Genomic DNA, 27,628 nt, shown 5'->3' with positions numbered 1-27,628 from the left:
CCTTCAGGCTATGCGCATAAGATGTGTGTGAAACATATGAATTTCAGGTTTAGACGAGTCCCATCTCAATAATATCTCATTATGCAAAAATAAAAAAATACGGAATTCCAAAACACATCTGGTCCCAAGCATTTGGGAGAAGGGAGATTCAAAATACTACAACTTGCAAACAGATTCACAAAAGGCGTACCTAAATCACAAGAAAAGGTGGGTACATGATTAATTCGCAACTATGGAGGATCTCATTGTGACCGTTGTTATAACTATTGTATTTCGATCCTGCCCAATATTGCAAGATCTCTGGATGGCTTCAATTATGGTTGAAAGAAGACATTATTAAGGTGATGGCAAACCCTCTCTGAAAAAATCTTGGCCAGACAACCTTTGGACTGGGTCACCGTACATCGGAGCAGATTTGAAGGCACATAACCTTGTCACAAACATCCTCCAACAGCCATCATCTGGCACACTGTCATTTAGCTAGGCCCAGGTACATATATAACATCCATTTCCTCTCCCATTTGTGTATACCATATCCACCTTTTAGTAAATGATTTGTAGGTGTGTGTTTTGTACCATTTGTGGGAGTGGCTGATGTCACTGTTCTTGTGGTTCTGCGTAAGGCAATAGTCCCGAGGAAACACATAAACAAGTCAAACCCAGGGGCCCAAATCCAGTAGCAAGGTTTTGTCTTTTCCAATCAACTTCTGCTCCTGTCTGTGAGCAATACACAGGAGAACATCTTGGTGGATACCATCCCCATGGGAAGGACATCTGTATTCTCCACATTACAAGCAATGAGCATCACCTAACAGGCAATTAATATCACGCCAAATGTGTATTTCACAGAGATCTTGTAAAACAACCAAGATACAGCGAAACCGTAATACTACAATCTTGCCACCAGAGACCACTGCGGGAGTTGCAGAGCCCAGTGCCTCCTCGGATTCCACCTCCCACCCAGATTGCAACCCCTTGCTGGGCGTAAAATTGGATCATGCCAATCTCTCGGCCTGTGTACACATTCCAGAAATGACCAAGCTATGGGTTTTGATGTATTCATCAATCCTCGCTGCAAGAGCAGCCACATGGCATTTGAAAACTGATGCCAAAGCAGACTGGGTGAGCAAAGGACTGGGAGGTCCTGCAAATGGGAAAGTTAATAAGCCTGAAAACCTCGGCTCAAGACCTAGCTTGAAATGGCTGGGCTGACCTTCAAGGCCCTGGCAGGGATGCCACAAGGGGAGAAGGTGCAGACAATTGTCACAACAGTTCTGCATAGAGGCATTTGTGTTCAAGGAGGCTGCAAAGTTCTCTCCAAATTCACTCCAAAGCTCCTCCTTTGACTTCCCAGCCAGCTCTAGATTCAAACCCTGCCCTCCACATTGCTCTCCATGACCCTTTGCTCCAGCTGCTGACTCCTTCTCCTAGCCTAGGGCTCCAATCTAGGGGGGCCAAGAGGGAAGAGTGAGGCTCAAAGGGACTCCCCCTTGTCGGCATCATTAGTGACGGAGAAAGCTGGGTCAGCCCCAAGAGCGAATCACACTGCCCTTATAAAGCCATTGTTTAACCTCCTCCGGCAGCTTGTGTACCCGGCGTCCCAGGAGAAGGAGGCTCCAGGGAGGCAAAGACATTAACAAGGGCTGCCTGAGTCACTTTTTCCATGTCCTCGACTCCTCCGAGACTTATATGGCCAGAGCAAACAAACAAAAAGGAGAAGAAGCCAGGATGCTCGCCCATCACCTGGCCGGCCTCAGCCTCTCCCCACAGATGCCAGACTGGGAAGCAGAGGAGTTTGGGAATGCAGAGGTCAGCTGGAAGGAAAAAGGCCAGTGGCACTATCTGGGGCCCCATATCCATCCTCCATAGAAGGTTCTAATAAACTGCCTGCAGAGCAAGCAACAGAATATCAATAGGTCATGGATAAACACACCAGTGTCTCAGAATTTGGGGGTCACCCAGCTGTCTCCTGAAAGCACGAAGGCTGTGATGTTCTGGACTCCTTGTAAAAACAAAAGACAAAAAGGTTGTTGTGCTTGTTAGGGCAATCCAGGGGCAATATGGTTCTGGATATGATGTATCGTATACGTAATAAGATAAGAAATCTGCTGGGAGGGGTGGAAGAATGGGGGTGACCAGTGGTTGGCTCAATGTTAGGATGGGCTTCTTGAAAAAAGATGAGGGTGTATGACAGTCAGGGCCTAAACATCCTAAAAGGAAACAGATCTCATCTGATCTTGGAAGCTAAACAGGGTCAGCCCTGGTTAGGACCAGGATGGGAGACCGCCAACAAAAACCAGGTGCTGTGGGCTCTATTTCAGAGGAAGGAGCTGGCAAAAGATGGCCTGAATACCCTAAAGGCACTAGAACTGGTCTGATTGTGGAAGCTAAGTATGGTCAGACATGGTTGGTACTTGGATGGGAGACTGCGAATGAAGAGTGGGTGCTATGGGTTCTATTCCAGAGGAAGGAACTGGCAAAACCACTTCTGAGGATTCCTTGCCTAAGAAAATCTATGAAACTCATGGAGTCACCAAAAATCCACAGATCAGTTGAATGTACACAGACACACATATGCACACCGTTTCATTGTACATTACTAATTGCCTTTCTTTGCTTTTACTTTTGGGGTAACTGTTTTTAATGGCATTTGCTCAAAAAGGCTCCTGCTCAAAATCTCTTTCATTCTTCCCCTTGGGGAATCCTGCATTTCTCAAAGAGCCTCAAAATATGAAGTCACAGAGAGTAGCAACAGCCTGAGAAGCGGATCGTGTGCCTCTCAGGTGGTGGGTTTGTAGGAATAAAATCCCACACTGGAGATGCTCTACCTGGACTACTCTGTCCAAAGGCAGAACATACCAGTATGAAGGTCCCCCAAAGCATATGCGCAGACTTGTGCCAAACCCCGTCTCCCCCCATACACACACAATTAAGAAGAAGAGAGTTCTCACCATAGCTCTGCTGATAGGCAGGTTAGGACTTTTTGGTTTTAACCAGCCCTTTCTGGACCAGGCAGCGATAGAATTCCTGGATGTACGTGTACACGCACTTCCAATCGGGTTCCCTCATCCGGACCATGTCCTCCACGTCCAGCAACTGGGGGCACTCCGCGTGTGTCCTGGGGGGGTGGATTGTGGAGGGGGGGAGGAAGCCAGTGATCACAGCCCAGACAGATCGGGGTGGGGAAGGGGGGGAGAGAAAGAGAGAAAGAAACAGGAAGAGATAGGAGGAAAAAACACAAGAGATACATAAATCCAATTCACATTCCCTGTGTCAGACCCACATACATGCTCGGGGGTGCCAGGCATGGAACTCTCCAGCGTGCAAACACCAACAGGGGTGCAAAAGGGGAGGAGGAAATTGCATGTACACACCAGGATTCATTTGTCATACAAACGAGACCGAGAGGGTGGAGGGAAGAGGCGACAAAGGTGCTGCCGGGATGAGTGCGGGGGTGAGGGGCGATGAGCGGGTGCAGGACAACTCCAGATCTTAAAACAGCAAAGACAGACGGACAGACAGGGGAGAAAAAGGAAAGGAGATAGACAGAGGTGTGGTGCTCTCGCGCCAATTCCAAGGTGGGGTGGTCCCTTGATGTGGCCGGCCGGCAGAGCCTTGGAATTGCGGCCCCAGCCTTGGAATTGAGCCATGGCACAGCCGGGGTGCCTGAAGCCGAGGGGAGACACAAGGAAAAGGGGGACAAGGAGGCGGAAGCTGCGCAGGACAGCACCTGGAGTTCGGGTCGTGGAAGGAGGGTCAGTTGCTCTCACGGTCCACACACCGGGCTCCCCGAGAGAGGAAGAGGCAGGCTAAGAGGAAGGCAAGAGTCGCCTGGCACGCGCAACCCTGCAGGCTAGAGAAAAAGTGGCAGCGCCCCTCTGCCCCCCACTCCCTCCAACCAAGCTGTGCCCTGGGCATCGCAGCTGGCACCCAGGAAGCCCCACAGGTGGCGCAGAAGGGCAATCTGGTGCAGAGGAAAGACCACACACCCAACCCGCCAGCCCAGGACACCAGTGGTGAGTGACTAGGTGAGTCCAGGCCCAGACAGCCCAATGGGCAAGCAGCCCCTTCAGAATAAAATTTGGCACTCATGGCGAGAGGCATTTAAACCCAGATATTGTCCCAAGTGTGGGGGGAAGCTATCTGCAAAATTGATCATCAAGTCCTAGGGTTGAGGAGAGGCAGCATCAGAGGAGAAACCAAGAGAATGAGAGAAAGAGAAAGAGAGAGAGAGAGAGAGAAATTCTCTTCCTACGGGAGCTGCTCCTGGTGTGGCACTGAGAAATGCCAAGCTCAAGTAGCCGCCCACCAAGCTGCAATGCTCCTCCACACCCTTGCCCCATCCAAATGCTCAGCCCCTAGCATTAAAGCACACCACCGAGACCTATAATCCACAGCCACCACACAATGTCTTTCCCAAAACAGCACCTGCATTCCATGTCACCAATCCCCACCCACCACCATGCCCAAATCACTGTGCAAGCAAGGCTGTCGCAGGAGCCAGGGCACAGAGTGGGCAAATGACTCTTGGGGGAATTCTGGGCAATCTCCCATGGCAAAAGCCCAGTCAGTTTACATGCCCACCAGGAAGACCTGGTTTCCACAGATTATAGCTCCTGTTGCCCTGCTTGCAAGGCTCCAAGAATCCTTTTATGTTGCGACTCTGCCACACAATAAGGAAGCCTTGGGGGCTCAGCTTCCAGAGAATCCCAGCATTCATTTGTTAAAAAAATCACAAGCTTCTAGCCCTCATGATTCTTAAGGTATACTTGCAAAGGTGAGGGTGATGCCTACAGCAACCTGAGAAGTGAAGTGTGTGTGTGTGTGTCCAGTGTCCGCTGTCGCCTCGTCCCCTCCCATGTCTAGTAAAACAAGAAAAATTCTGCAACAAAGTAAACACTCAGACATCCTACAAAATAAGGATTTTGTTGCTGTTGTGTGTGTGTTTTGTGGAGGTTTTTTGCCTGAAGTCTGTTTAAGAAATAGAGCCTTAGGACACAGGTACACTGCAGGCAATTTTCTACTATTTCCGTTATTGTCTGGGACATTGCTGAGAGCTTTCCCCGCAGACTTTGTTTACAGCAGAACAGCCCCCTGCACCCCATCCAAAAAGGCATATGAGGGTGCATAAGCCACACTTATATGAATGTAAATCTCTCACTGGACTCTGCCCACAATCACCACAAGGCTAGCTTGAATGAGCCACACAAAACCCTGGCACCATTCAAAGGAAAAGGGCTTTGCCTTCTACCCGCTCCCCAGTGGAGAAATACATACTCTGCTGCCGAGAAGGCCATCTCAAAGTTGCGCCGTCGGTCTTGTGGGGAAAGCTGCCCATAATCAAAGGCATCGGGGAAGAAGTTGTGAACGAGGGCACAGAAGGCCATACCATCGCTCCAGCTTGAGGAGAAGTTCTGGATGTCGACATGCTACCAAGGAGAAAGGGAAAGAAAAGCAGGTGTCAGAGCAGAAGTGGCCCCAACAGGGATGAGCAGGAAGGCAACAACAAAGAAGCAGCTACTCACCTCATAACCCCGGGTCTTGGCGCGGCACCAATCCAGGAGCATCTGCTTGATGCTGTTGGCGTTGGGGACCCCAAAGCTTGCAGAGCGCTGGACAGCCACCCGCGACATGGCTGGGTTTGCTGGGCTGTGGAGAGAAAGAAGGAGAGAGAAGATGGAATATGGTCCACGCAATGGGCCAAAACAGGCACCAAAGACTAGCCTGGGCAGCCCAGTAAGTAATTTGATCTGAATGGCCCCAAGGTTTTGTGACAGAAACAGGCTGGGAACAGAGTGAAAACCACAACTACAAGATAAGGATGCACATTTCTTGTTCTTGTTGGACCATCTAATCTTTTCTGACTAATGGTGACAGTAAGGTGAACCTATCACAGGGTTTTGGCAAGACGTCTTCAGAGCTGCTTTGCCATAGCTTTCCTCTGAGAGTTTTCATGATTGAAACTAGTCTTTCAGAGTCTTAGTCCAACACTCCAACTAGCACATTGGGTACTGCAAAAGCTCAAATGCCAAGGCTTGTGGGTTGTAATATACAAAAGTGGATGTTATCCTAAACCAATTTGCCTTTCTGGTGGGTCAGTACCTGTCCTCCTCCATCATCTGCTTCCTGGCAGTCTACATGTAGAAGGCCTCTATTCCTCATGCGGGTACAATGGCTCTGCTGTGCCCCTCCCAAAGTGAACCCCTGCCCCCGTTCCTTCCTTCCGTCATTATCCCCCCCCACCCCCCCCCCAATGGCACTTGGCTCCTCACCTCCCACCCTCTTTCTCCAGCTTCTCGATCATGGCCTTGCGCGCCTGCGAAGCTGTCGTTTTGGGCAAGCTCTGTGCCTTCATCAGCTCTTTCTTCTTCTCAGCTTGGCGCCGCTCCAGAGCTGCCAAACTGCTGGCACGCCCAGGGCTTTCATCCTCACGCTCAAAGATACTAGAGAAAAAGGGACACAAGAACCAATGATGCAAGACTGCCACCACTGCCCAAAAAACATCCTTGCCCCAGTATGGGCAAGCTTTGATCATGATAACCGTGTCGCTCAGGGGCAAAGAAGAAAAGAGTTATTTTAAAGGCCAAAAGAGGGGCATGAAATGAACTCTATCCTTAAGATATGGATCAGAGATCTGTGACCTCTTTTTAAAAACAGCCAGTTGGCAGATTGTAGGGACAAGGCCTCCTTGGTGGTAGCTCTGCAGTCAGGGAAGGGTTTTCCTTGAGGAGAGATTCAACAAGTTCCCTCTCGTCTAGCTTTAGGGTGTTAAAGCCCTCTGACTCCCCAAATGTGTTTTGCACCTGATTTTATCATTTTAACTTTGTAAGGGATTTTACAAGGTATAACTCCAAAGAGATTGTGGAGTTTCTCTTAGTTTTCATGCTGCTGTTGTGACCTTTCTCTTTTTTCCTTTTTTGCCCACTTATTTTTAGCATCGTGCATCGGTATATTTTAAACTTTTATGTAAACAACTGTGAGAATTTCTTTAAAAGCAAGACAGAAATAACTAAAAAATAAACAGGCAGCCCAGCTCCCCAGCTGTTCTCCATACCATCAAACCCTGACCCATTCCATATTCTGGGGATTTAACATCACCCCAACAAGACCAACGAAGTCTGGATGTTGCCTGGAGCAAGCCCCATGGAAGGACCGGCAGGTACTCACCTGCCCACCTTCTTGGAGGAAGAAGAACTGTAGGAAGACTTGGTCTGGACAAAGGTGTTGCCATCTGCTAGAAGACAAGCAAGAATGAGAGGGAAGGAAAGAAATGAAAGGATCTGGGACACAAGACAGCCAAGCAAGACTACACACCACATACCGTAACCCAGAGGAGGATTGCACGGAAATCAGGATTTTCAGGCAAATTTGATAGAATCTCGATGTAGCTATAGCACTACATTCCACGTTAACTGCATTGCCAATGTCATATGGCATCCTGGGATTTGCAGTTCAGAGAGGAGCACTTAAGATTCTCAGCCAGAAAGCTCTTTGGCCTTGATGAACTACAAATTCTAGGATGCCACAAACTGTCACTATGGCAGTTAAAGCAGAATAAAGTGCTGTAACAGTGTAGAGTTGGACAGCCTGGGGGAGAGGGAGGTAAGAAATAAAAACATTATTATTATTATTATTATTAGTAGTAGTAGTAGTAGTAGTAGTATTTATGGAATAGGTCCCCAAAACAGTACCACAACAGAATGTCTGAATGGTCTGAGCTTCCATTCAGTCCTGATAACCAAAACAAAATCCCAGCTCTGCTTTGTACAATTCTGAGTATACGTTTTTTGCATCAGGTTTTGGCTGGTATATTGGGGTTCCATTAAAAAAAAATCCACAATCTCCTCTTATTGGGAGGGTTTTGATTGTGTCTCCCTACATGGCAGAATGGCGTTGGACTGGATGGCCCTTGGGGTCGCTTTTAACTCTGGGAGTCTAGGATTTTAAGTGGGGGTGGTGGGGAAAGCACTCCATCAACCAAGTCTGGGGGAAAAATGGTCAACATTTGAAATCCTGGGATGCTCTGGAGCTGGTAACTATGTCTGAAAACACCAAGCGTGGAAGGAACTCTGGTCTTCCAGTGCCATCGCTGGATTTACTGCTTTTGTGTAAATGAAAAATCTAAGTTTATGCTCTGTTTACAAAGAAGGAGCATTAAGCAAAAGTAGGCAGCCCATTTTCTGCTCAAGAAGGACATTCAGCATCTGGCGCCAGCTGGGGCATTGGAAACAAGAAGAAATTCTTTGGGACGATCACCAACAAGAACACGACCACTTGATTTTATTGACATTTCATAAACAGCATAAATACTTAGAACCGTGCTACACACTTCATTTCCCATCTGGATGATTACAACTCACCCTGGAGCCAAACACTGTCAGAATTAGTTGTGTGGGCTGTTTTACGTCAACGTAAAGCCACATCCTCCTCAAATAAATGTTTCAGGGTGGGAGGTAGCATGGCATTAGCATGGACAGCTGATGGCTGCCATGTCGGTGGGGCAGCCGATCTATGCCAGGTGTGAATGTGAATCTTAGAAAAGCTAGTCAGGGTGCTGAAGCTGTTTGAATACAAAAGTTCAGCCCCTTGCAGACTGAAGTTCGGAGTGGATTCACTGCCCCGCTGATGTGCCACCCATCCATGATCACTATGCCTGAGGCTAAAGATTGTAGAGTTGGAAGGTACCCCCAAAGGTCATATAGTCCAACCTCTCACTAGTGCAGGAGTCCAACACTAAAATAACTCTGAAAAGTTGGTGTCCAACCAGTGTTTAAAAAACAATGAAGGAGAATCCATCATCTTTCAATGGATTTTGTCCCACTAACAAATGGCTCTTAACTTCAGGTAACATTGCATCTATTGCAGCAAACAGAGTCTTGTGACACCTTCAAGATTACCATATCTGGGTAGTCTTTAAGGTACAACACGACACTTTGTCGTTTCTACTAAAACAGATCAGATGCAATAAATAAATAAGGAGATTCAACCCATTTAATTTGGTCAGGACCACCACCCCAAATCTCTCAGGGGGCCCTTCTGGCATGGGGCGGCAAGGGAACTTACTTCCCGATCTCTTCACATAGCTCGACTCCATGGTCATCATGCGGGACGTTTTGCTGCCGTCATCTGGGAGAGAAAAAGAGAAGGACATTTTTTAAAAGGATGAAAATGCACACAAAACATGCATACTGTCAGGAAAGGAGTGACACTCAAAATATGCATGGATGTCCATACAGAGAAGCAGAAAATCTCAGAACCCTAGACAGAAACCGGAGCAAGAATGAGAATGCCAGAAATGGAGGAACTTGAGGAGGTTTTCATGTTCCTCATCACGTCCCACTCCCCCTAGATGATCAGCTTTATTCCCAAACCCCAATGCCTCCCCCTGCCCCAAGCCTTTGCTCATAGGGAGTTGATCCAACCTCCATTTTTGCAACAGTCTAAGAGGAGGCAATGGGCCTGCCCTCCCTAGACCAGGAGTGGGCAGGTGTCAAAGCCTAGGCCAACGTACTACCCTGAAAAATACCACAATCTCATCTTATTTTGGAAGCTAAACCAGGTCAGGCCTAGTCTGGATGGAAGGCCACCAGAAAGGAAGACCAGCCACAGCTGCCATTCAGATCTGGTAATATTGGGCTTGGGGTTCCATATTTCTTATGTCCCTAGGTAAGAAGATTCCACATACAGCAGAGGCAGCAACGGTATCTAAGCCAGGAGGCCATTTTGGCTCCTCAGACCCCTTGGTAGCCTTCATGCAGAAATGCCAGGAGAGCAAGCTCAGGGCTCATGCATGCCATGCCTGTGCTCTTCCCCTGGACTACAACCCTGTTCTCCTTCCAGCACTAAAGGAAAAATCATGGGCAGGCTGGTGTCGACGTTATGATAGATGACAAGGCACAGCTGGGTGAGAAAGCAGCAGCCAAGAGCGAAGCCCAGAAGCAAGGAAGCCACTACAGAGAGCCCCATCGCCACAAAAGCCATTCAAAACGTTGACTGCCAGGATGAAGCGGGGAAAAGAGAGACCAGGCAGGTACCTTCCAGCGCAGAGACACGATTCAGTCGAGGTGGGTGGGAAATCGCCCAGTGGAAAGAGGAGAAATGGGAAACCTGCTAGATCAGAAAGAAGCGGGAGACCATCCATGGGAAGAGGAGAAGCCAAGTGAGGACACAGAGCTTCAAGGAGCTGAAGGCAGAAAGCAGCAACCAGCGCCTCCCTTGTCAGTACAATTGGTCAACTGACTCTGGATTTTATTTGGAACATCAAAGGAAGTCTCTAAGAACACTAGAGCAAACTCACCACCTCCCTGGCATGGTAGCAACCACCCATTGCTGGTGCAACTCCCCCACCTGCTCCCAGGCAACTGTGCAACTGCATGCTGTGACATTGCCTTAAACCAGTTCCTCTTCCCCACCCCAACAGCCCAGTTCCTTACTGGACTGGACAAGGCGCTGGGTCTTTGTGACTGTGCTGACGGCTGAGCCATCGGCTGACGTGGCACTCTGCCGGGCAGTGGTCTCTGTGGTGTGAGTTGCCCCTTTGGTCTTGGCCTCCTGCAGCCGCTGGTCCCGCTCCTTCTCTCGCTGCTCTGTAAAATGCATGGTCCAGATCAGACCCAAGAGAAAAGCATGGGGGCTGTATGCAGCCCACAGCCACACAATTTTCCCACCCCTCTTCCCAAATGCACATCTTCTCCTCTCGGTGCTCCACCTTCCCAGCCCCCAGGAATTGAGTACCTCGCTTCCTCTGGCGCAATTCCCGCATGGCTGCCCGGATCAATCGTCGCTCCTCAAAATCTGTCGTTTGATCAAGCTGTAAGAGACGACACCATGAAAGACAGACCCCCAGGAGGACTCACTGGACAGCGAGAGACACATGCATTATGGCTATAATTCAAGAAATGTTCATGCAGTAACAACAGTGATGGCTGAGACCCTCCATTGTCAGATGTAACTATAAAGATGAAGAGCCACTGTTGTAGTTATGTTTGACAATGTAACCCCTCCATAAAATACAGCTCCCATCAGCCCCAGGCAGGCTAGTTAATGGTGAGAAATGCTGAGAGCTGCAGTCCATCAACATCTGAAGAGCACCACAGTTCTCACCCTGGCCCCAAGCCAACTGCCAGTTGCAAGGAGGCATGCCATTCTTCCCTATTCACGTTCTCCAACTGTTGTACCTTTCCCTTATTACAAGAAGACTGGCACAGAAAACTGGGTAAGGCCATGACCAGCATGCACCCTCCCCCCAAAGACACTCAGTTCTGCCCTCAGCACCCCCACCTGCAGGCACCTACCATTTTATCCAACATGTCCTCTTCCTCAATTTTGCTCAGCTCCTCGGCACTCAGGCGGCCTCGCTGGGTCTTCTCCTTCTCTGTGCTGTTTGAAAATGCCACCTCTGCTGTTTTAGGCTGCTCTGGCAACTCAGCATCCATCTAAAACAAAATGGTGACATGGTTGGTTAAGAATAGCTCAGGGATCCTGGCAAGACCCTCTGGCTGAATATGGCCAAAGCCATTTTTGTGTCCCACCAGCCAGGGCAAAACATTATGCAAAGACATGGACAGAGCCTTCTATGTCATGGCTCCCATTACAGAATGCCTTTACTTTAGAGGCCCCATTGACATAACTGGCTTCATTTCATTTATAGATTATAGCAAAGCCTTTGAGTGTAGATCATGAAAAACTATGGATTGCTAAGAAATGGGTATGCCACAACATTTGATTGCCTTGATGCATAAACTGTACTCGGAACAAGAAGTTACCATCAGGACAAAATCGGGAAAAACAGAACGGTTTCCAATTGGAAAGGGCGTCAGGCAAGGATGTACTGTATCCTAACTACAAGGGCTAGAAACTTAATTCTCAGAGAATTTGGTAGAACCTGGATTTTTCATGCCATTTCCCACTGGGTCTCCAGCATTCCTAGAGATGCATGGCAAATATAGATAGGCTTAGGCCCTCCTAGCAAGGAACAAGAGAGCTTTGGGTATAGACAGACCACAACACTATAAACTGTGTCAGGGGATTTCTACTGGGAGATTAGAAGAGCTTACGGAAAAGCAGCTTCTCGGCAGGGATCAGAAACAGTCTCTCTGTGCAGGGCACACAACACCAGCTCCCTGTCAACATGACCTGCTCACAACGCAATCTGGGATGCCCGCCAGGTCTAAAAGGTCCCACAGAGAGACTGGCTTTGGGAGTTGGCAAGCCTGAAGGCGCCAGGCACAACGGGAAAGGACACCTGAAAATTCACAGCTTCTCTAGCTCCTGAACGAATGGCCCTAAACCAGCACAAGGAGTCTAATGCCAGTGGGGCAGAGCTTGGAAAACCCAAGCAATCCTTTTTTTAAAATGAATTTAGATGGTGGTTGCGCTGAGTTGGCTTGCTGGACATTATTCCACCTGACTTGGTATTGCATATCTCCTATAACCCAGAATATGGGACAGTTCCTTTTTTGGACTATAACTCCCACAAACCTTGAGCCAACACAGCAACCGTGTCGCTATGCCAGTTGGGGAAATTTGAGACACTGTAATCCCAAAAAAGGAACTTTCTACAGATCTAATTGATTCCTGGTCAAGGAAAACCAGAGGTGGAGAAGAGAAGGCCATTTAACCTGTCTTCCTCTACTTACCATATGGAAAAATGAAAAAAGCAGCCGCCTGTTGCAGGTGAGGGTTAAGAGCAGATATGGCTTCCATCTCAATGGGATGGGGAGCAAACCCTGGCAGGGTAGGTTTCAGGCTAAACTCCCAAGTAGCTGTCCAAGATGCTAAACTCTCCCCTGCAGAACCAATTCAGCACCCTGGAGAAGTCCTGGAGTAGATTCATCACCCAGCAGACATGGATGGCATCAGATACCATGGAGGCCCCAGAAACCCATGCCAGGCCACAGCCTCCCAGAGAACAGTCACTGGCACAGGGTGCCCTCCAGAGCCCAGCATAGCTTTAACAAAATTGCTGGAGCAAATCCTAGCAGAACAACAGCTGCCAAACAATAATAGTCAAGGCGGTTGCTATACATGCCCACACATTCTTGGGCACACTCCTCAGCTCTGCTGCTAGGAAGGAGAAGAGAATCTTCCAAAAAATTCAGGCTGGGGAGCCGCTCCCACATGGCTGCAGTAACAGGGAAAGACGACCCCCCAACCCCTAGGTAGTTGCCCTGGCAGCCATTTTGCCCCAGGCAGGTTGAAGAAAGAGAGGTCCCACTGGCACAGGTAATACACCACATGCCAATCCCTGGGCGGAGTACACCTGTCACCCAAGTGGGTGGCTATAATCCCATGCCAAGTGGCAGATAATCCCCCCAGGGAGAGTTTAGCAGAGACAGCCGTACCCAGATCTGTTTCAGGCCCCATGCCAATAGCTGCCAGAGCCAAGTGGACTGCCCTCACCCCTTTGCCAGCCCAGAACCAGGACAAGCAATGCAATGAAGCACCAGCAGAAGAGTATGTAGTGATACTAAATCCCAAGCTTCCCCTCCGCCAAATGTTTAGACTGAGGTGGGTCATGTCAGGGGAGTGGGCACTGGGCCCTCTGGAACTCACTGGGCACTACACACACACACACACACACACACACACACCGGCTTTCAAATCCAATGCTGCCATACACAACTCATGCAAAAAAGTATAGACTGGCACCCTTCTTCCTAGCTTTCCGCAGGAGGATGGAGATTTTTTCATTAGGCAAGGAATCCTAAGAGGTGGTTTTGCCTCTTCATTCCTTTCTCCAAAATATTGCCTACAGCACCTGGTCTTCGTTGGTGGTCTCCCATCCAAGTCTTAACCACAGCTGACCCTGCTTGGTTTCCAAGATCAGACAGAAATTTGGTGCCTTTAGGGTCTTCAGGCAGCACAGAGTGGGGGAAATAAGGAGCAACAACTCCTCCCACCCAAAAAGACAACTTATACTACCAAACTCAATATATATTTTGTTCTAGCACCAGCTAGAAACCCAATGGTGATGTGGTCCAGGGGGGCAAAAATTGGCTTCCCCCACCCCACAGAGTTCTGCATCCTTGACTTAGATACATTCCCTTGCAAGGATGTGAATTGCAGAAGCAACACGACAGAGATGGGGAGAAGCATAGGAGGGAAGAAAGACTAGGAAGAGGCACATACGAAACAATGGAGAGTCCTGAACCTCATCCCCAGTCAGTCAACCCCGGTCCATGGGGTCAAGATGCTACCCAAACCATTTAAGATTTGCTTCCCAGATATGGCTGGAGAAGCCATGCTTTGCCTAGCCATTCTTTTTAGGACACTTCATTTCACACCATGAATTGCATTCTTGGTAAGGTCACATCAAACACACTGGAAATGGACATTCCCTCAAAAAGCAGAACCAGCAATGCACTAGTACTAGATGCAAAAATTAAACATTTCAAGAAGTAGAGACCAGACACACAAGTGTCTAGTCCTCATCGGACTAGTGCCCAGACAACATTTGCACAAGCTAAAGGTCCAGGTGTATTTCCAGCAGCCTTCCCAGCTTTCAAACACACACGCACTCACACACAATAAATGAAAGCAAATCACAATGGGTTAAACATTTCCTTCATTTATACAGGCCTTTAGATTTCAACAAGTATTTCTCTAGCTTTCTTTGGCTTCCTTTTGCTTCGCTTCTCCTGTCTCCCTCCCAGCCAGTTTAAGTATCTGATGCAGGTTAGGAAACTCCGTTTTCGCTATTGCTGCTCAGCAAAATGCAGCAAGTTTGCTGAGGACGTCAATGGCATCTTCACGGCATTCGGCTTTTCTTGGTGTAAAATTTGGGTTCACTCATTGCAAGGGGCAGAGATCCAGGATTCCTTTTCTATAGCTCTTCTTACAAATGGAGGAAACCAGGAGTACTATTAGCCCAAGTGGATTTCTCTCACTATGAAGTGGGCAATGGCCAGTCCTTGCAACCAAGGGAGCACGGGTGTCCTTGCCCACCTTCCAAAGTCTCCAAGCCCTTTCCTACCAACGCCGGGCATTCCTTGGCACTGGGGGACCCACAATGCTGCTGCTGCTGTGAGACAGGTGCACCTCTGAGTGTCTCCGGGTGCTAGAGAAAGTCGGTGGGTGAGCCACGGGCTCTCCAGTGCCCGAGAAATGTGTCCCTGGATCCTCCGCCTTGAGGAGCAGGGTGCTGGGGTCATTGCTCTCTTCACCCCAGTAGAGGCCCAGCTGCTTCATGCTCCGGCTCAGCTGTTCCTGCTTGGCCTGCAGGCTGGCGTTCTCTTCCCGCAGCTCACTGAGGGCAGCTGCCAGGGGGCGGATGAGACAGAGGGCCTCTTCCAAGCGTCGCTCCAAAGCTAGGCGGGAAGCCTGCATCTCTTGACGGATCTCCTGGACAGTGTGGCACAAGGAGGCCTCCGGAGGCAATGCCTGGGTCTTTCTCGGGCTGGGGACGGGCATACCAGGCATAGCACTGAGGATTAGTGAGGGGTGGAGATGAGAAGTCAACAAAGGCAAAAGGGGGACTTTAGATACCTCTGACCTGTGCAGGTGGCTCTTTTGGTGGCCAAACGTGTCCCAAGCAAGGTCAGCTCCTCCTTGTGTCCCTTTGCTGCTGCAGGATCCCAATCGTGTTTTATTGGGACAGCCAAAGCCCCTGACTCCTGGATGCAAGCGGAAGGGTGGGCAGGGTCTGTGCGTTGCTGCCCAGCTATTCTTGTCACAGGGAAGATGAGCATGAGGGTAGGAAGGCGCTGGGTCATTTTCCAATGACAGACAAAGACAAGCTGATGGAGCCGGGGCAGGTGGTCAAGCCGGTGGCAGGAGGGAAGGGGGGGTCAGACCCTGTCCCAAAAGAGTCCAGGGCTGGGGACGGAGGCTTGGACAGGGGAAGGGTGCCCCCTGGGGGCCACACAGAGGCCTCCCTGTTTAGATGCAGCTTCTACCTGGGAGGCAGAAAGCTGCCCACCAGCTCAGCTCAGGAACAGAAACTATGAGGAACCCCATGCAAACGTCCCTTCTCACTCTCTGCTCAGGGCTGTAAAAGCACACCTGTCAGGCCCTTGGACACACTTAGGGATTGTAGTTGGCTTTGAGGAGGGCACGGGTAACAGAGATCTGCTCTATGCATAGCCCCTAAACCAGGATTTGGGGATCCTCTGGGTTAGTGACAATAGCAAGCACATTTCTCTACCACTTATCAATACACTTAAGCACTCCCTTAGAGTCAAGCTTGAGCCCTTGGTTGGTATTGAACTCGCAACCTTGCGGTTTGTGAGTGAGTGGCTGCAGGACAGGCATTGAACTGCTTCGCCACCAGGGCTCCTAGAGAAACTGATACTGGCACAACTGGGTTGTTGGGGTTTTTCCCCCCATGTAAATTCAGTCAGCCTTCCATATCCACCATTTCTTTATTCTACCAGCCACAGCTTGAAAAGAGTCTAAAATATTCTATTAATTCTGAAAAGCAGACCTTGATTTTGCTATTTATATAAGGGACATCATTTCACTTTAGCACTGTATTATATCTAATGGGACTTCAATATCCACGAATTTTGGAGCCAAACCCCCAGCAGCTAGCATGGGCCCACTGTAATTTGAAAGATGTTGCACAAGGAGATAGCCAGTGTAAGCAGTACCGGGATCCTCTGGCCACGTAACAGCAGCCAGCCGTAGCCTGGGTGCAACTCAATCCCCATAGGCATGGAAGTCCCTGCAAGAGCCTTGTGAGAAAGGATTCCTCCACTCACCCAGAGAGACACCCGTAGCACTGCAGACTCCTACTCACATTCTATAATGGTACATTACTAGGCGACCCCTCTTCTGCTATTACCACAAGGCAGGCCAAAACCGGACAGAGCTGCGAAGACTGCACACCATTTGCACTCCACGCACACAATTTTCAACCTTAGTTTCAAAAGAGGGTTGGGCAGATGGGGACACAATGGGGCCCCCACAGATGCCCATGACTGCCATGCTCTGGCTTGGCATTCAAACAATTTTGGTCCCAGATTGAAGGGGGAAGGAGGAGGAAGAGGAGACCCGCTCCATACTCACCTGAGCAATTAGTTGCTGGTCAAACTCCAGCTGAGAAGGTTCTTTCCTTCTCTCCCTCGCGCCATGCAGCTTCCTGAATAATGCAGGGTGACGAGAGAGATCAAGTTCTCTCCTCTGTCATCCCGCCTGGCCTTCTTCCCTCAAGCTCCCTGGCCCATACACGACCTCTGCTCCTCACTTCCCCAGAGGCCTACTTCAGCCCCCCTGAAAAACCTTCAAATCCCCCTTGAAATGTACCTTGCAATCTCCTGCCCTGCACAGGGTGGTGGGGCTGCCCAAATGCCCGATCCACACAGGGTTGGTGCTGTATACCTCTGGGCAGCGAGGCAGATCCGTCTGCAACCCACCCGGTTTCCTGAGCCACTGGCTAATACCTTAACAAGACTCGACAAGGCAGCACGGCAATCGTGGGGCTGGCGGACGAGGCATTAGCCTAATTAGCCTGGGCAGGAGGGCGCCTGGGTCTCGCCTCCAGAGGGTAGCCTGGCAGTACAAGCGGAGAAGCCATGCCAGCCAAAGGGGCAGCCAGCCTTTGACAAGCCACTCGCCACTCCAACTACCGACGGCACATGGCAGATTATCGTTGCAACCACAAGGGCTAGAAACTTGCTTTCTAGGGATCAAAAGGCCAGGATCTTCAGGGAATCTCAGTCGGCACATGCTGCCCCTTTTCCCTACTCAATGGCTGAGTCAGAGCACAGCTGGCCCAAATCCGGCTCACTGGGATTCTCCATCCAGGGCGGTTCTACACAGCCATGCCTATCACAGGCATGGCAAAGGGCCAGGGCACAAATGGGCAGAGGTCCTGTTTAATGGAAACATTGATCAGAGACTTGGTCTCCGGCTTCTCAGGACCAGCCAGTGAATCTTTGGTGGCATGGAACAAAGAAACCACAAGAGAGGGGCTTCCCTTAAAGGGTGCTACACAACTAAGTGGCAACAGTCTTTCCCTTAAATGGTTGGGCATGGCCACCAACAGCATCTCAGCCAAAACCAGCTGACCAAGACATTTTAGTGGTGTTATTTTTTCTTATGAACTACCCTGAAATATTAATTGACAGTATACAGGTATGTACAATGCATAAAGGATATGCATATCCCTCTCACAGGATCTCTCCACTTCCAACTCCCAACAAGATGGGGTAGACTATCCTTACAACCATGAGGGCTAGAAACTTGCTTTCTAGGGATTCAAAAAGCCACGCTCTTCAAGAAGCCCCATTTTATAGGTAACTTTGCAAGTGAGGCAGGAACGGGGGAATCCAAATTCTGCAGCCAGGTACTCCACATGCAACTGCTTGCAGACATTCTACAAACTAACACAAGTTGGGGTAGACTATCCTTCAAAGACTTATTAGCCTAGGGAATTGATGTGCAAAGGGGTCTTGCAGCACGTTTGACACTAACTGAAAGAAAGAAGCAACTTCTTTCTTTCCTTTAGTCTCAAAGGTATTGCAAGAGCCCTTTGCACACACGTTGTGCTCTTGCTGACAGCTGGCAAAGAACATGTCTCTTCTGAGATAAGGGCACTAAAAGGCGGACATGAAAAATCTGCCAAAAAAAAAAAATAAATAAATTCCAGATGGATTTCTTTTCCTTTAAAAAATAAAATCTGCATGGAAACAACCTTAACATAAGAGGTGATGAAAGGAGGACGTCTATGCAAACCAGTAAGACAGATGTGAAGACAGAGAAGCAGAGGGCTAGAAAGGAAGACTGACCTCAAGATTAATTGCATTCCCATTCCTGAACGTTCAACCTCAAGAGCTAGTAAACAGAACTGCTCTGCCATAAAAGGGACTTCCAGATCAAAAGAAATCTTATGATTCCATTATTTATCCAATGTATAACCTGTTTTTTCTCTTAGGAGCGGAGGGAGGATACCTCTTAAATGGAAGCAGTGTTATCTTTCAACCTTATCTTTTTAAAGGGAAAGGTATCTTGGTTACCCTGAGCTTCTCAGCTCCATATAATTCATCACTTTTCTCTCTATGTATATATCCTTATGTTTCTCCTCCAAGTAATGCCGTTTCTACTGGGTTTAGATCAGCAAGGGAATGCCCTGCCAACTGCCCCCCAAACCACAGTCACCCCCATTTCCTGCAAATTTTGCTACTTTGCCGAAAGGCAAGTCGATGCCAGGTTGCCCATACCTGCAGGGACAGGTAAGCTTCAGAACTGAGACAGAGCGATGGTGAAGGCAAAAAGGGGACTCACCTTATGAAGGCTGGTGTTGCTGCCATGACTGCTGCTGCCGCCGCTGCCTGCCCCACCAGTGCTTGTGGTGGTGATCCGAATTGGGGTGCTTCTCAAGCCCAGAGTGAGCTCTGCAAAGACAGCAGAGGTATGAGAGCCAGCCAGCCGTCCTCACGGAGCCCAAGGAAGCAAATGTGGAGGAGTCTGATTTGGAGGACCAGTTGGCTCCAGATGATGCCCACCCCTAGTGGCAGAAGCAGCTGCTGGGGAAATGTTCTTGTTCACAACTGCTCATTTGGGACTGATTTGGGACACAGGGACTGATTTGGATTTTTGATTTCTGGACTGGCTTAAGCTTAAGGTCTCTTGGTCTTTCAGTTTTGGTTATCGTGGCTCCTGGCATTGGCTGACTGATATCAGAATGGCTGAGACTTTACTAGCGCACTTTCCCTTCAGCCTTGGTGAACTCTCTTCATTTCCCAAGTATGACTAGGACTGTCTTGACTTACTCGTACCTGCTTTTCCCTAGAACTACATGACGCTGCCGAGAAGGTTGGAGCCCCTTCAGAAAAGCAGGCTTGAAATGCAAAGCAAGGAAACTTTCCATCCTGATCCTAAAGGAGATAAATCCTAGCTCATCCAAACGTCTCTCCTGCCAGACCCAGCAAGGTTTCTCCATTCTGGGACCACACGCAGGACTCTCATGGCCTCCCGGCCAACATTTCATCTTGTCATCACCCTCAGCGTCTTGGGTCTGGCCCGCCACACTCTGCTCCTTGCAGCTGCTCTTGCTAATCCTCTAGCTGCAAACCAACCACCCAGCAGTGCATTGCTCCCTTTCCAGTCCCTCAAGCCCAGCTGGAAGCAAGAAACAGACGGCTTCCTTAAGAGAAGGGACAGAGGGGGCCAAGGAACCCCCCAGGGCCAGGCAGAGGGCATCATAAGCCCCCCATTTGGCTGTATCCCAAGAAAAAGCAAATCTGGCAAGGCACTGGACACATACAGCCCCACAACAGTGGTACAGCACACACACACACACACACACAAAAAAAATAAATTAGAGATGTATATTTTTCTCCCTCAGTTGACATTTTGCTAACCTCACACACACCTCTCATAAAATCACAAATGCCCCCAAAGGCCATCCAATCCAAACCCATCCTCAGTACATGATCACCATCTAAAGCATCCCCAGCAAGAGTCAAAAGAGTGAGATATTGATTCAATCTAGACATAGATTTATATTCAAATATTTGGTTGGCTTTTATTGAAATTTATGAATCATTTCTCCTTTTTTGTTTTCCTTTTTGCTATAATGCTGGAACATCGGAATATGCATATGAGCACCTTAAAGTGTATTCTTTCTTTGCATTAAATGCTGAATAACATGTGTGTGAGTATGTTTAAAAAGGGTTGCGGGAGCAGCAGAAATGCAACAGGTAACAAACATTTCAACAGGGAAGAGGGAACTACTCTTGTACAAAGCCTTCACCCACCACAAGGGAGAAACTCACGCTCCTCCTGTTTCTAACTGTCTCCCCAAATTTCTGCAGATTATCAGTCACCTTAAAATGCACTTTTGGAGAACTCTGGTGCCCATTCTGCCCCTGAGGCACTTAACTTATTTATTTCAGCTTTGCTTAGAATTAAGAAAGATTGACTGGGCATCTCCCATTAAGGGGCAAAAGACAACACTATTTCTACTATCTTGCAGGGCTACAACAAGAGTGGGCAGCATGCACCCTCGAGCCAATGCAACTTGAGTGCCAACTCACCTGCCCGCTGGTTCCCTGGCGTCCCCACAATATGGCTTCTGACTGGCTGGTTGCGCCCATCCTTGATCTCAATGGTGAAGAGGGTTTTCATGGCGTCGCTGGGATCAGTGCCAAGGTTCGGTGCCTGGGATGGTGGCAGAGGACTGCAGGAGGCACTCAGCTGGGCATTGGGCTCTTCTGAACCAGCAGTGCTCCCCTTGGCATTTTCAACCGGCTTCTTGCTGCCCTGCCATTGGCTGCCTTGGCTCCTCCCCTGAGGACCACCCGCCTCTTTCAGGCCAGCCGGACCAAGAGCGGGGTCCCTCAATGCAACAGAGCCAGCCACAGCTTTGGGCACCTGCTCTGTGCCAATATTCCCCGCCTGTTGTTTGGTGCCATTCTGGAGCACCCGGCCAGGGCCCCGGGGTCCGACAGGTAAATCTCCTGTGGCACGCTGGGTTTGCAGCAGCTGCTGCTGTTGTTGCAGAACACGGGAACCTCGGCCGGCACTCTCCCCCTTTTGCACAGAGGGCCCAGTGCCCGTTTGGTCGGAGGGCTCAGAGCTGAACTTGCGTGCCCGCTCCCAGACGGAGCCCAATCGCTGGAAAGGCAGCTCCCGTGGGGGATCTGTGGAAAGGGACAGAGAGAAGAAGAGAGTAACCAGGCAAAGAGAGGCGTGCGTGCCAACTTCGGAACGGAGACCAGTTTCCAACAGACAGCTGGACCTTAGCCAAGCCATGAGAAAAGTTCAAACCCTGGAGCAGAAGAGGCTGAAAAGTTCCTTCCTTTCCCCTCCCACAGTCCCAGCCCAACAAGCCTCTCCACCAAAACAGTTGGCTCCTTCCACTCTCCACGGGCATCTCTCTATCCAGCCGTCCTGCCTGGGTACCTGATGCAAAGTCCCTTCTCCAGCCCAGTGGCACCTAGTCTCCCATGTCAGTGTGTGTGTGTGAGAGAGAGAGAGAGGGGGGGGGTGAGTGGGTGTCCATCTGGGTTTTAGCCTGAATTATTAAGGGGGTACTCACAGTTCTCAACTTACTTGGGGACAACAGTTCAACAGCCTGGGGCTGCGTCTGCCCTGCCGAAATAATGCAGTCTGACACTGCTTTAATTGCCATGGCTCAAGGCTATGGGAGGCTGGGATTTGTAGTCAGCTGAGGCCCCAGAGCTCTCTGAGTGAGAAGGCTAATTCACAAAGACTACAAATCCCAGAACCCCATAGCCTTGAGCCCTGGCAGTTCAAAGGGTGTCAAACTGCATTAACCTGGCAGTGCAGGTTAGACCTTAGATAGCTAATGTAAAGTTTAGACTACAACCCGAAGTGCATTCATCCACCCTTTTTGGGGGGCACCAGCTAATAATATTCCTGCAGGCCTCAGCTCAGGAGGAAGCAGTGGTTGGACTAGATAGAGAAGGAGAGGGAAGATAGACCTAAACACACAGAGAAGCAGCAACAGTTGGCTTGGAGATTTACCTGTACTGCCCTTTGGATGTGGTGCAGAAGATGCAGTTTCACAACTATGGGCATCTATGGGGGCAGGGCTCTTGGGAGCAGCCACTGACAGAGTTGCCAGACAAGCTGTTGAGGAAGGAGAAAGAAAAGTATAAAGACACGTTATCTGAGAGAATGCTCTAACTTTTCATTCCCACAGGCATCTTTTGGACAAGCTTTCCATCAAAGAATCAGACCTCATAGCAATCCCTTCCCATTTTACGCCAGGGGATCAACTCCTTTTAGCACACTCTGGGCACATGCCACTTTTTCAAAGCCCTTCAGCTTGGCGCTCAGTAGCATGGACAACAACCCTGCCGGGGAGGTTGCCACAGTGACTCCAACCCCATGAAGGAGAAATGTTTTGCCCGATGGCACAAAAGTGAGTTCACAGCAGACGTAAGAGTCAAACAAGACTGATGCCAACTTTAGGCAGAAAGGGACAGAAAACATACCAAAACATTAAGTCCAAGAAATATTAAAGTCCTTCCAAAAATCAATGCAAAGATCTACAGAAGTAACTACACCCTGCAGCCAAAAAGGTGGTTGAAAAGCCACCCCAAATGCCACACAAACATGGCAGTATGTTTCCCTTCAGAGCCTGCATGGCATAGTCTGAACTGTAATGTAAAGGTTACAGTTGTGAACTGAATTGTAACGTAAACGTAAACGGGAGCTGCTGAGAAATTTGCTGACTGGGGGATTCTGGAAATTGCAACCCCCAAAGCAACTTCCCACAGTTTCTTGTCACTGTCACAACCAACCTAGCACTATATTCGGTTGCCCACGTTGTGACAACTCGAGCCAGCGAGCAAAGTGACAGCCATACCATCAGGATTGGCACCAACCCACTCCCTCAGAAGCAAACTGTTGAGGGAATGCTCCCCATTTCCAAACTTCCCCATTTTCCTGGGAACAAGGTGTGGGGCTGGGGAGACAAAAAAGTGACATGGAGCACTGCAGAATTATTGCGGCTGAACTCGGAGGTGGAGGGCAGGAAGGGGCAGGAAAGGAGAGCGTGCCCATCTTAGTGCCCTGGGTCAAATCCCTTTGGCTTTCTCCTTGGGGAAAAGCAAAAATCAGACAGAAATGTGATCAAAGATATTGGGGGGAGGAAGGAAAACACTGGCAAAGCCTGGGGGAGGGCAGGAGGCCGCTGGAGACAGTTGGGAGGGGAAAAGAAAGCAGACTCAGCAAAGCAAGCGGCAAAGGCAAGGAGAGGGGCCCTGGCAAGGAATGAACCAAGCGCCGCTCCTGACCTTATTGGGGAAAAGAATGCAAAAGGTCCAACTTTGCCGAGGAGAGATTCCCTTTCATGGCCCTGCGTGGGAGAGCCCAGCGAAGCCGGCAAACTACGGCTCCCAGCATGGTTGCAGCCCCCTAGAGGATGGAGAAGGAAGGGAGGACGGAGCAAGAGGCCAAGCCGGGGACACAACAGCCCTTTAGAGCAGGCTCCCCCTTATGAGAGCTCAACTCTCGCTTCTCCTCCCAAGATGGGAAACCTAGCTAGGAACCCGAGATTTGCACTGCACAGCCTGGAAGGCTTTGATTCCAGTTTCTACAGTGTGCAAAGCCAGGCAAGGGATCCTAGCAGGGGTTTCCGGGGTTGCACTCCACTCTTTCCAAGGACTCTGAAAACTCTGCAAAGCCATGCACGGGAGGGCCCCAAAGTAGCCATAGGGCAGGGAAGGAACTCTACCAGCTGTCCTCACCATTCTCTGTTACCAATTAAGGCTGCTGGGAGTTGCAATCCAAGAACACCTGGAGGGCCCCCACCCTTTCTGGGACAGTGGCGGACAACCTAAACCCTGTAGCGCCACAGACTATCACTATAGTACAGCAAGGGGGAGAAGGGGGGGCGCTGGTGAACTGCAACTCCCATCATTTTATCCTGTTTCAAATGTGTTTTTAAAATTTGGAAACGGTTACAAGTCCCATGCCGGGGGGGGGGGGGGGGGAAATAAAAATTTAAAATGAGTTAAATCTGGTTTGAATGTGTCAGTGGGACTTACGGTTTCCACAAAAACCACTTGCTCCCCCAGACAAACCTTTGTCCCAAAGGACAGCAAAAAAGCTAGTTGCCCCCTATGGCTTAGTCTGCACCCTTACCATCTCCCTCCTTGTTTGTTGCACCCACTTCCTTCTCAGAGGCTTGAGGCACATCCTGGAAGAGAGAAGAGAATGTGTCAGGATTTGAATCCATCGCCAGGCTCCCAAAGCTAAGGTGGAAAGCAAGGAGACTCCCCCTGCTGGAGGGGCAATGAAACTGCTCCGGCGTACTTTAAAGGAACTCCTCAAAGTACTAAACTTATAGCAACACTGAGAAGGTTCAAGTTCAGACCAAATCCTGGAAGTGACTGGCTGACCCACACATACCACTGACATGGGAACCCCCAGCCACATAAAAAGGATAATGCTGAAGCTACATAAGTAGCCTTAATTCAGAAATTAATTCATTAATGTTAGCTGCCTGAGTGGAAATTGCAAAAGCATTATGCTCCATGAATTGCTTGTAAAGCATCATGGTTCAAAACTAAATCCATTAGCGTGGCTAAAATGGCACGAAATGCCAAATAAATAAATAAATAAATAGGGCTCCTCTCTTTCCTCCCACTTTCTATGATGGGAAATGAAAGCATCTAAGTACCTCTTCTTTCTCGCTCTCCTCGCTTGGTAGCCTTGGCCGGGACGCCTCCGCCTGACCAATGTCTCTTCCGTCATCGCTGGACAAATCTGGGGGTTGCGTCATGGCCTCGCCAGTGGCTTCCCCATCAGGGGTTCTCAATGCCTCACCACCCTCCAAGGCCGATGTGGCGCTGGCACTCTCCTCCTTGGAAGTAGGCTGAGACTCTGTAGCCGAATCACTGTCATGGGAGCTTGCCTCTGGGCCCTCTGCACTTGACTCCGGATCCAGCCCACTCTCGGCGAGAGAAGATGAGTCTTCGGAAGGAGGATGGCGAGGGACGGGATCAAGGAGCAATAAAGTCCCCAGAGAGGAGTCTTCTGGGGGGAAATGGAGGAGCAAGTCATAGGTAGCAGCCTAATGCAACGGGCAAGTGATTCTAACCATAACAGGTCTGGGGGCCAATCGTTTGCCCCTGAACTCACTTACACAGACTATAAAGAAAACCAGAAAACAGAGGGGAAATCCCAAATCCAGAAGGGGCCAACTCCTGCTTTTGCAAGGAAAAAAAGGGGGGAGGTTTTTTTCTATGTGAAACACTGCAACTTATTTCAAAGGTGAATTACCCCCAAGAATGGCTTCCAAGAAAAACATTTCCCTTTTTGGGCCGGAGAAAGCTCAGCCGACAGGTGTGGGATGGAGAGCTTCACAAACGCCATTCTCATGGGCAAGAACAACAGGGACTCCCCAGCTTTACCTGTCCTTTTCCTCCCGGTCTCTTTGCAATGGTGGGCACTCACCGGGCATGTTGGTTGGCTTCACTTCCCCCTGCTGTTGGCTCCGCAGCTCCCGGATCTGGGCCCGGATCAGCTCCCGCTCTGCCAGCTCCTGAGCCTGAGAGGAGAGGTGCCAATCTGAAGTCAGCTCACCAGGCTTTCAATTCAGCAGGAAACCCTCTCCAAGTCATGCACACAGACCCTTCCTCTAATACAACCGACTCTGCCTTGAGCAAATGACGTTTGCTTGGATCCTGTTTCCTCGAGTGCAATATGGCAGCCACCTTGGAAAGGGGGACTATTGACTTTGCAGGGTGTGCCAACCAGCTACATTTGAATTTCGTGAGCTAATTTGGCACCTAGATGCCAATGCACCTCAGTTGTGCCACTGGATTGGTCTCGATGAGCAGCAAAAGCAAAGGGTTCCATCTTAGCATAAATTAAATACTGTTACTACGATTACTACTGCTGCTGCTGCTCCTAATCCCTCCCTCCCCAAAGGAAAATAGGCTGCATCCTAAATCAACCCCCACCTGCCATGGAGCATCTGGTCAAAAAAGAGAGACGCTGCACAGTTTAACGCCAGCCAAACCCACGGACACGCTCCCCCCAGCTCCCTTGCCTTAGTCAAATCCCAGCCTGCTCCATTTCTCAGGGTCCTTCTCCCCCCACCGCCTGGGAACGGCACCCCCCCTTCCCCGCTAACTTGAGCAATCTGACAGCATTGTGCTGCGCATCCCTCGGTAAGGTGGGGACGGTTGCTAAGCAACGGGATGCAGCTTCCCTCCCCCCTCCCAAAAGACCCCAGTTCCAGGTTGACTCTGGGTTGCTAAGCAACCACAGCCCCTGGTACTTTCCTCCTTTTTTCCAGAAAAAAACAAGAATGGAGATGAGTGTTTTGCTTTTTTTTCAGGGGGAGGCTTGGAGAGATTGCTGCAAACAGAAATCTAGCAACTGAGGCTTTAGCTTAGCCTGTCCCCTAACATGCTGACTTACTGCATCCGGGGCCTATGAGAATTGGCCTTGCTGGCCACACCAATTCACCACCCCCATTTCGATTAGTATTTCTATTGATTAGCATTCTTCTCAGTTTGCACAAAACGCAACCCAGATTACCTTGCCACCATTAAACAACAAACCAATCCAATACAAAATGGCAATGCCGGCGCAACTTTGCAACAGCTTAGCATTGAGGGAAAGGCAGAAGTTGTTTTCCATAAGCAGCAGAGGGAATGTTGAAGGAAGATGGGCTTTTCTGATATGTTTAAGAACATTTCTAAAGGATTTTGGGGGGGGGGGTTACAGTAGGTAAGAGGAGACTTAAACTCTCCAGAGCTGGAAAGGATTATCACCAGCATGAAACGGGACCTCAGCTCAGGGCTCCCAGGAACTCCATCAGTCTTGCTGGGTGGGGAGAATTTGGGAGTTGTGGTCCCACAAAGTATATTTTCCAAACTCGGGACATTCCTAAACGGAGGCCAAATCCAGGTTCAGGAAGAAGCGGTGCCAAATCCGGACAGGGCCTTCTTTCTGGGAGGAAAGTGCCATCTAGTGGACAGCCTGAGAAATTCTGCTGCTGCTCCAGAGGTCCAAAGTTGCATCCACACGGCAGAAAGGATCCAGGTTGACACCACTTTAACTGCCATGGCTAAATGCTATGGAATTCTGAGATTGGGAGTCTTATATTTAGACTTCTCTGTCAGAGAGCTCTGGTGCCCCACCAAACTACAAATCCCAGCATTCCATAGCATTCAGCTATGACAGTTAAAGTGTTGTCAAC

The 27,628-nt window shown here is 49.5% G+C and overlaps 1 protein-coding gene across 11 annotated transcripts in view; it reads right to left on the bottom strand.

Annotated features, from left to right (window-relative positions):
- Positions 1–27,628, bottom strand: part of SMTN (smoothelin) — a 76,301-nt gene that overhangs the window by 2,610 nt on the left and 46,063 nt on the right. For 4 of the 11 annotated variants that reach the window (XM_042442003.1, XM_042442006.1, XM_042442004.1 and 1 more), the window contains 14 exons: positions 25,873–25,966; positions 25,097–25,452; positions 24,559–24,613; positions 22,432–22,536; positions 20,979–21,584; positions 19,225–19,334; positions 11,295–11,435; positions 10,735–10,810; positions 10,434–10,586; positions 9,064–9,126; positions 7,168–7,234; positions 6,273–6,443; positions 5,526–5,649; positions 5,278–5,429 (listed from right to left, as the gene is read on the bottom strand). In XM_042442003.1, the coding sequence (XP_042297937.1) occupies positions 5,278–5,429; positions 5,526–5,649; positions 6,273–6,443; positions 7,168–7,234; positions 9,064–9,126; positions 10,434–10,586; positions 10,735–10,810; positions 11,295–11,435; positions 19,225–19,334; positions 20,979–21,584; positions 22,432–22,536; positions 24,559–24,613; positions 25,097–25,452; positions 25,873–25,966 (2,273 nt within the window). The other 7 variants (XM_042442010.1, XM_042442011.1, XM_042442013.1 and 4 more) reach the window with 7 other exon arrangements.

The sequence above is a fragment of the Sceloporus undulatus genome, chromosome 10 (assembly GCF_019175285.1).
Source record: "Sceloporus undulatus isolate JIND9_A2432 ecotype Alabama chromosome 10, SceUnd_v1.1, whole genome shotgun sequence".
Classification (NCBI taxonomy): Eukaryota; Metazoa; Chordata; class Lepidosauria; order Squamata; family Phrynosomatidae; genus Sceloporus; species Sceloporus undulatus.
This window is presented reverse-complemented; position numbering and strand designations above follow the sequence as displayed.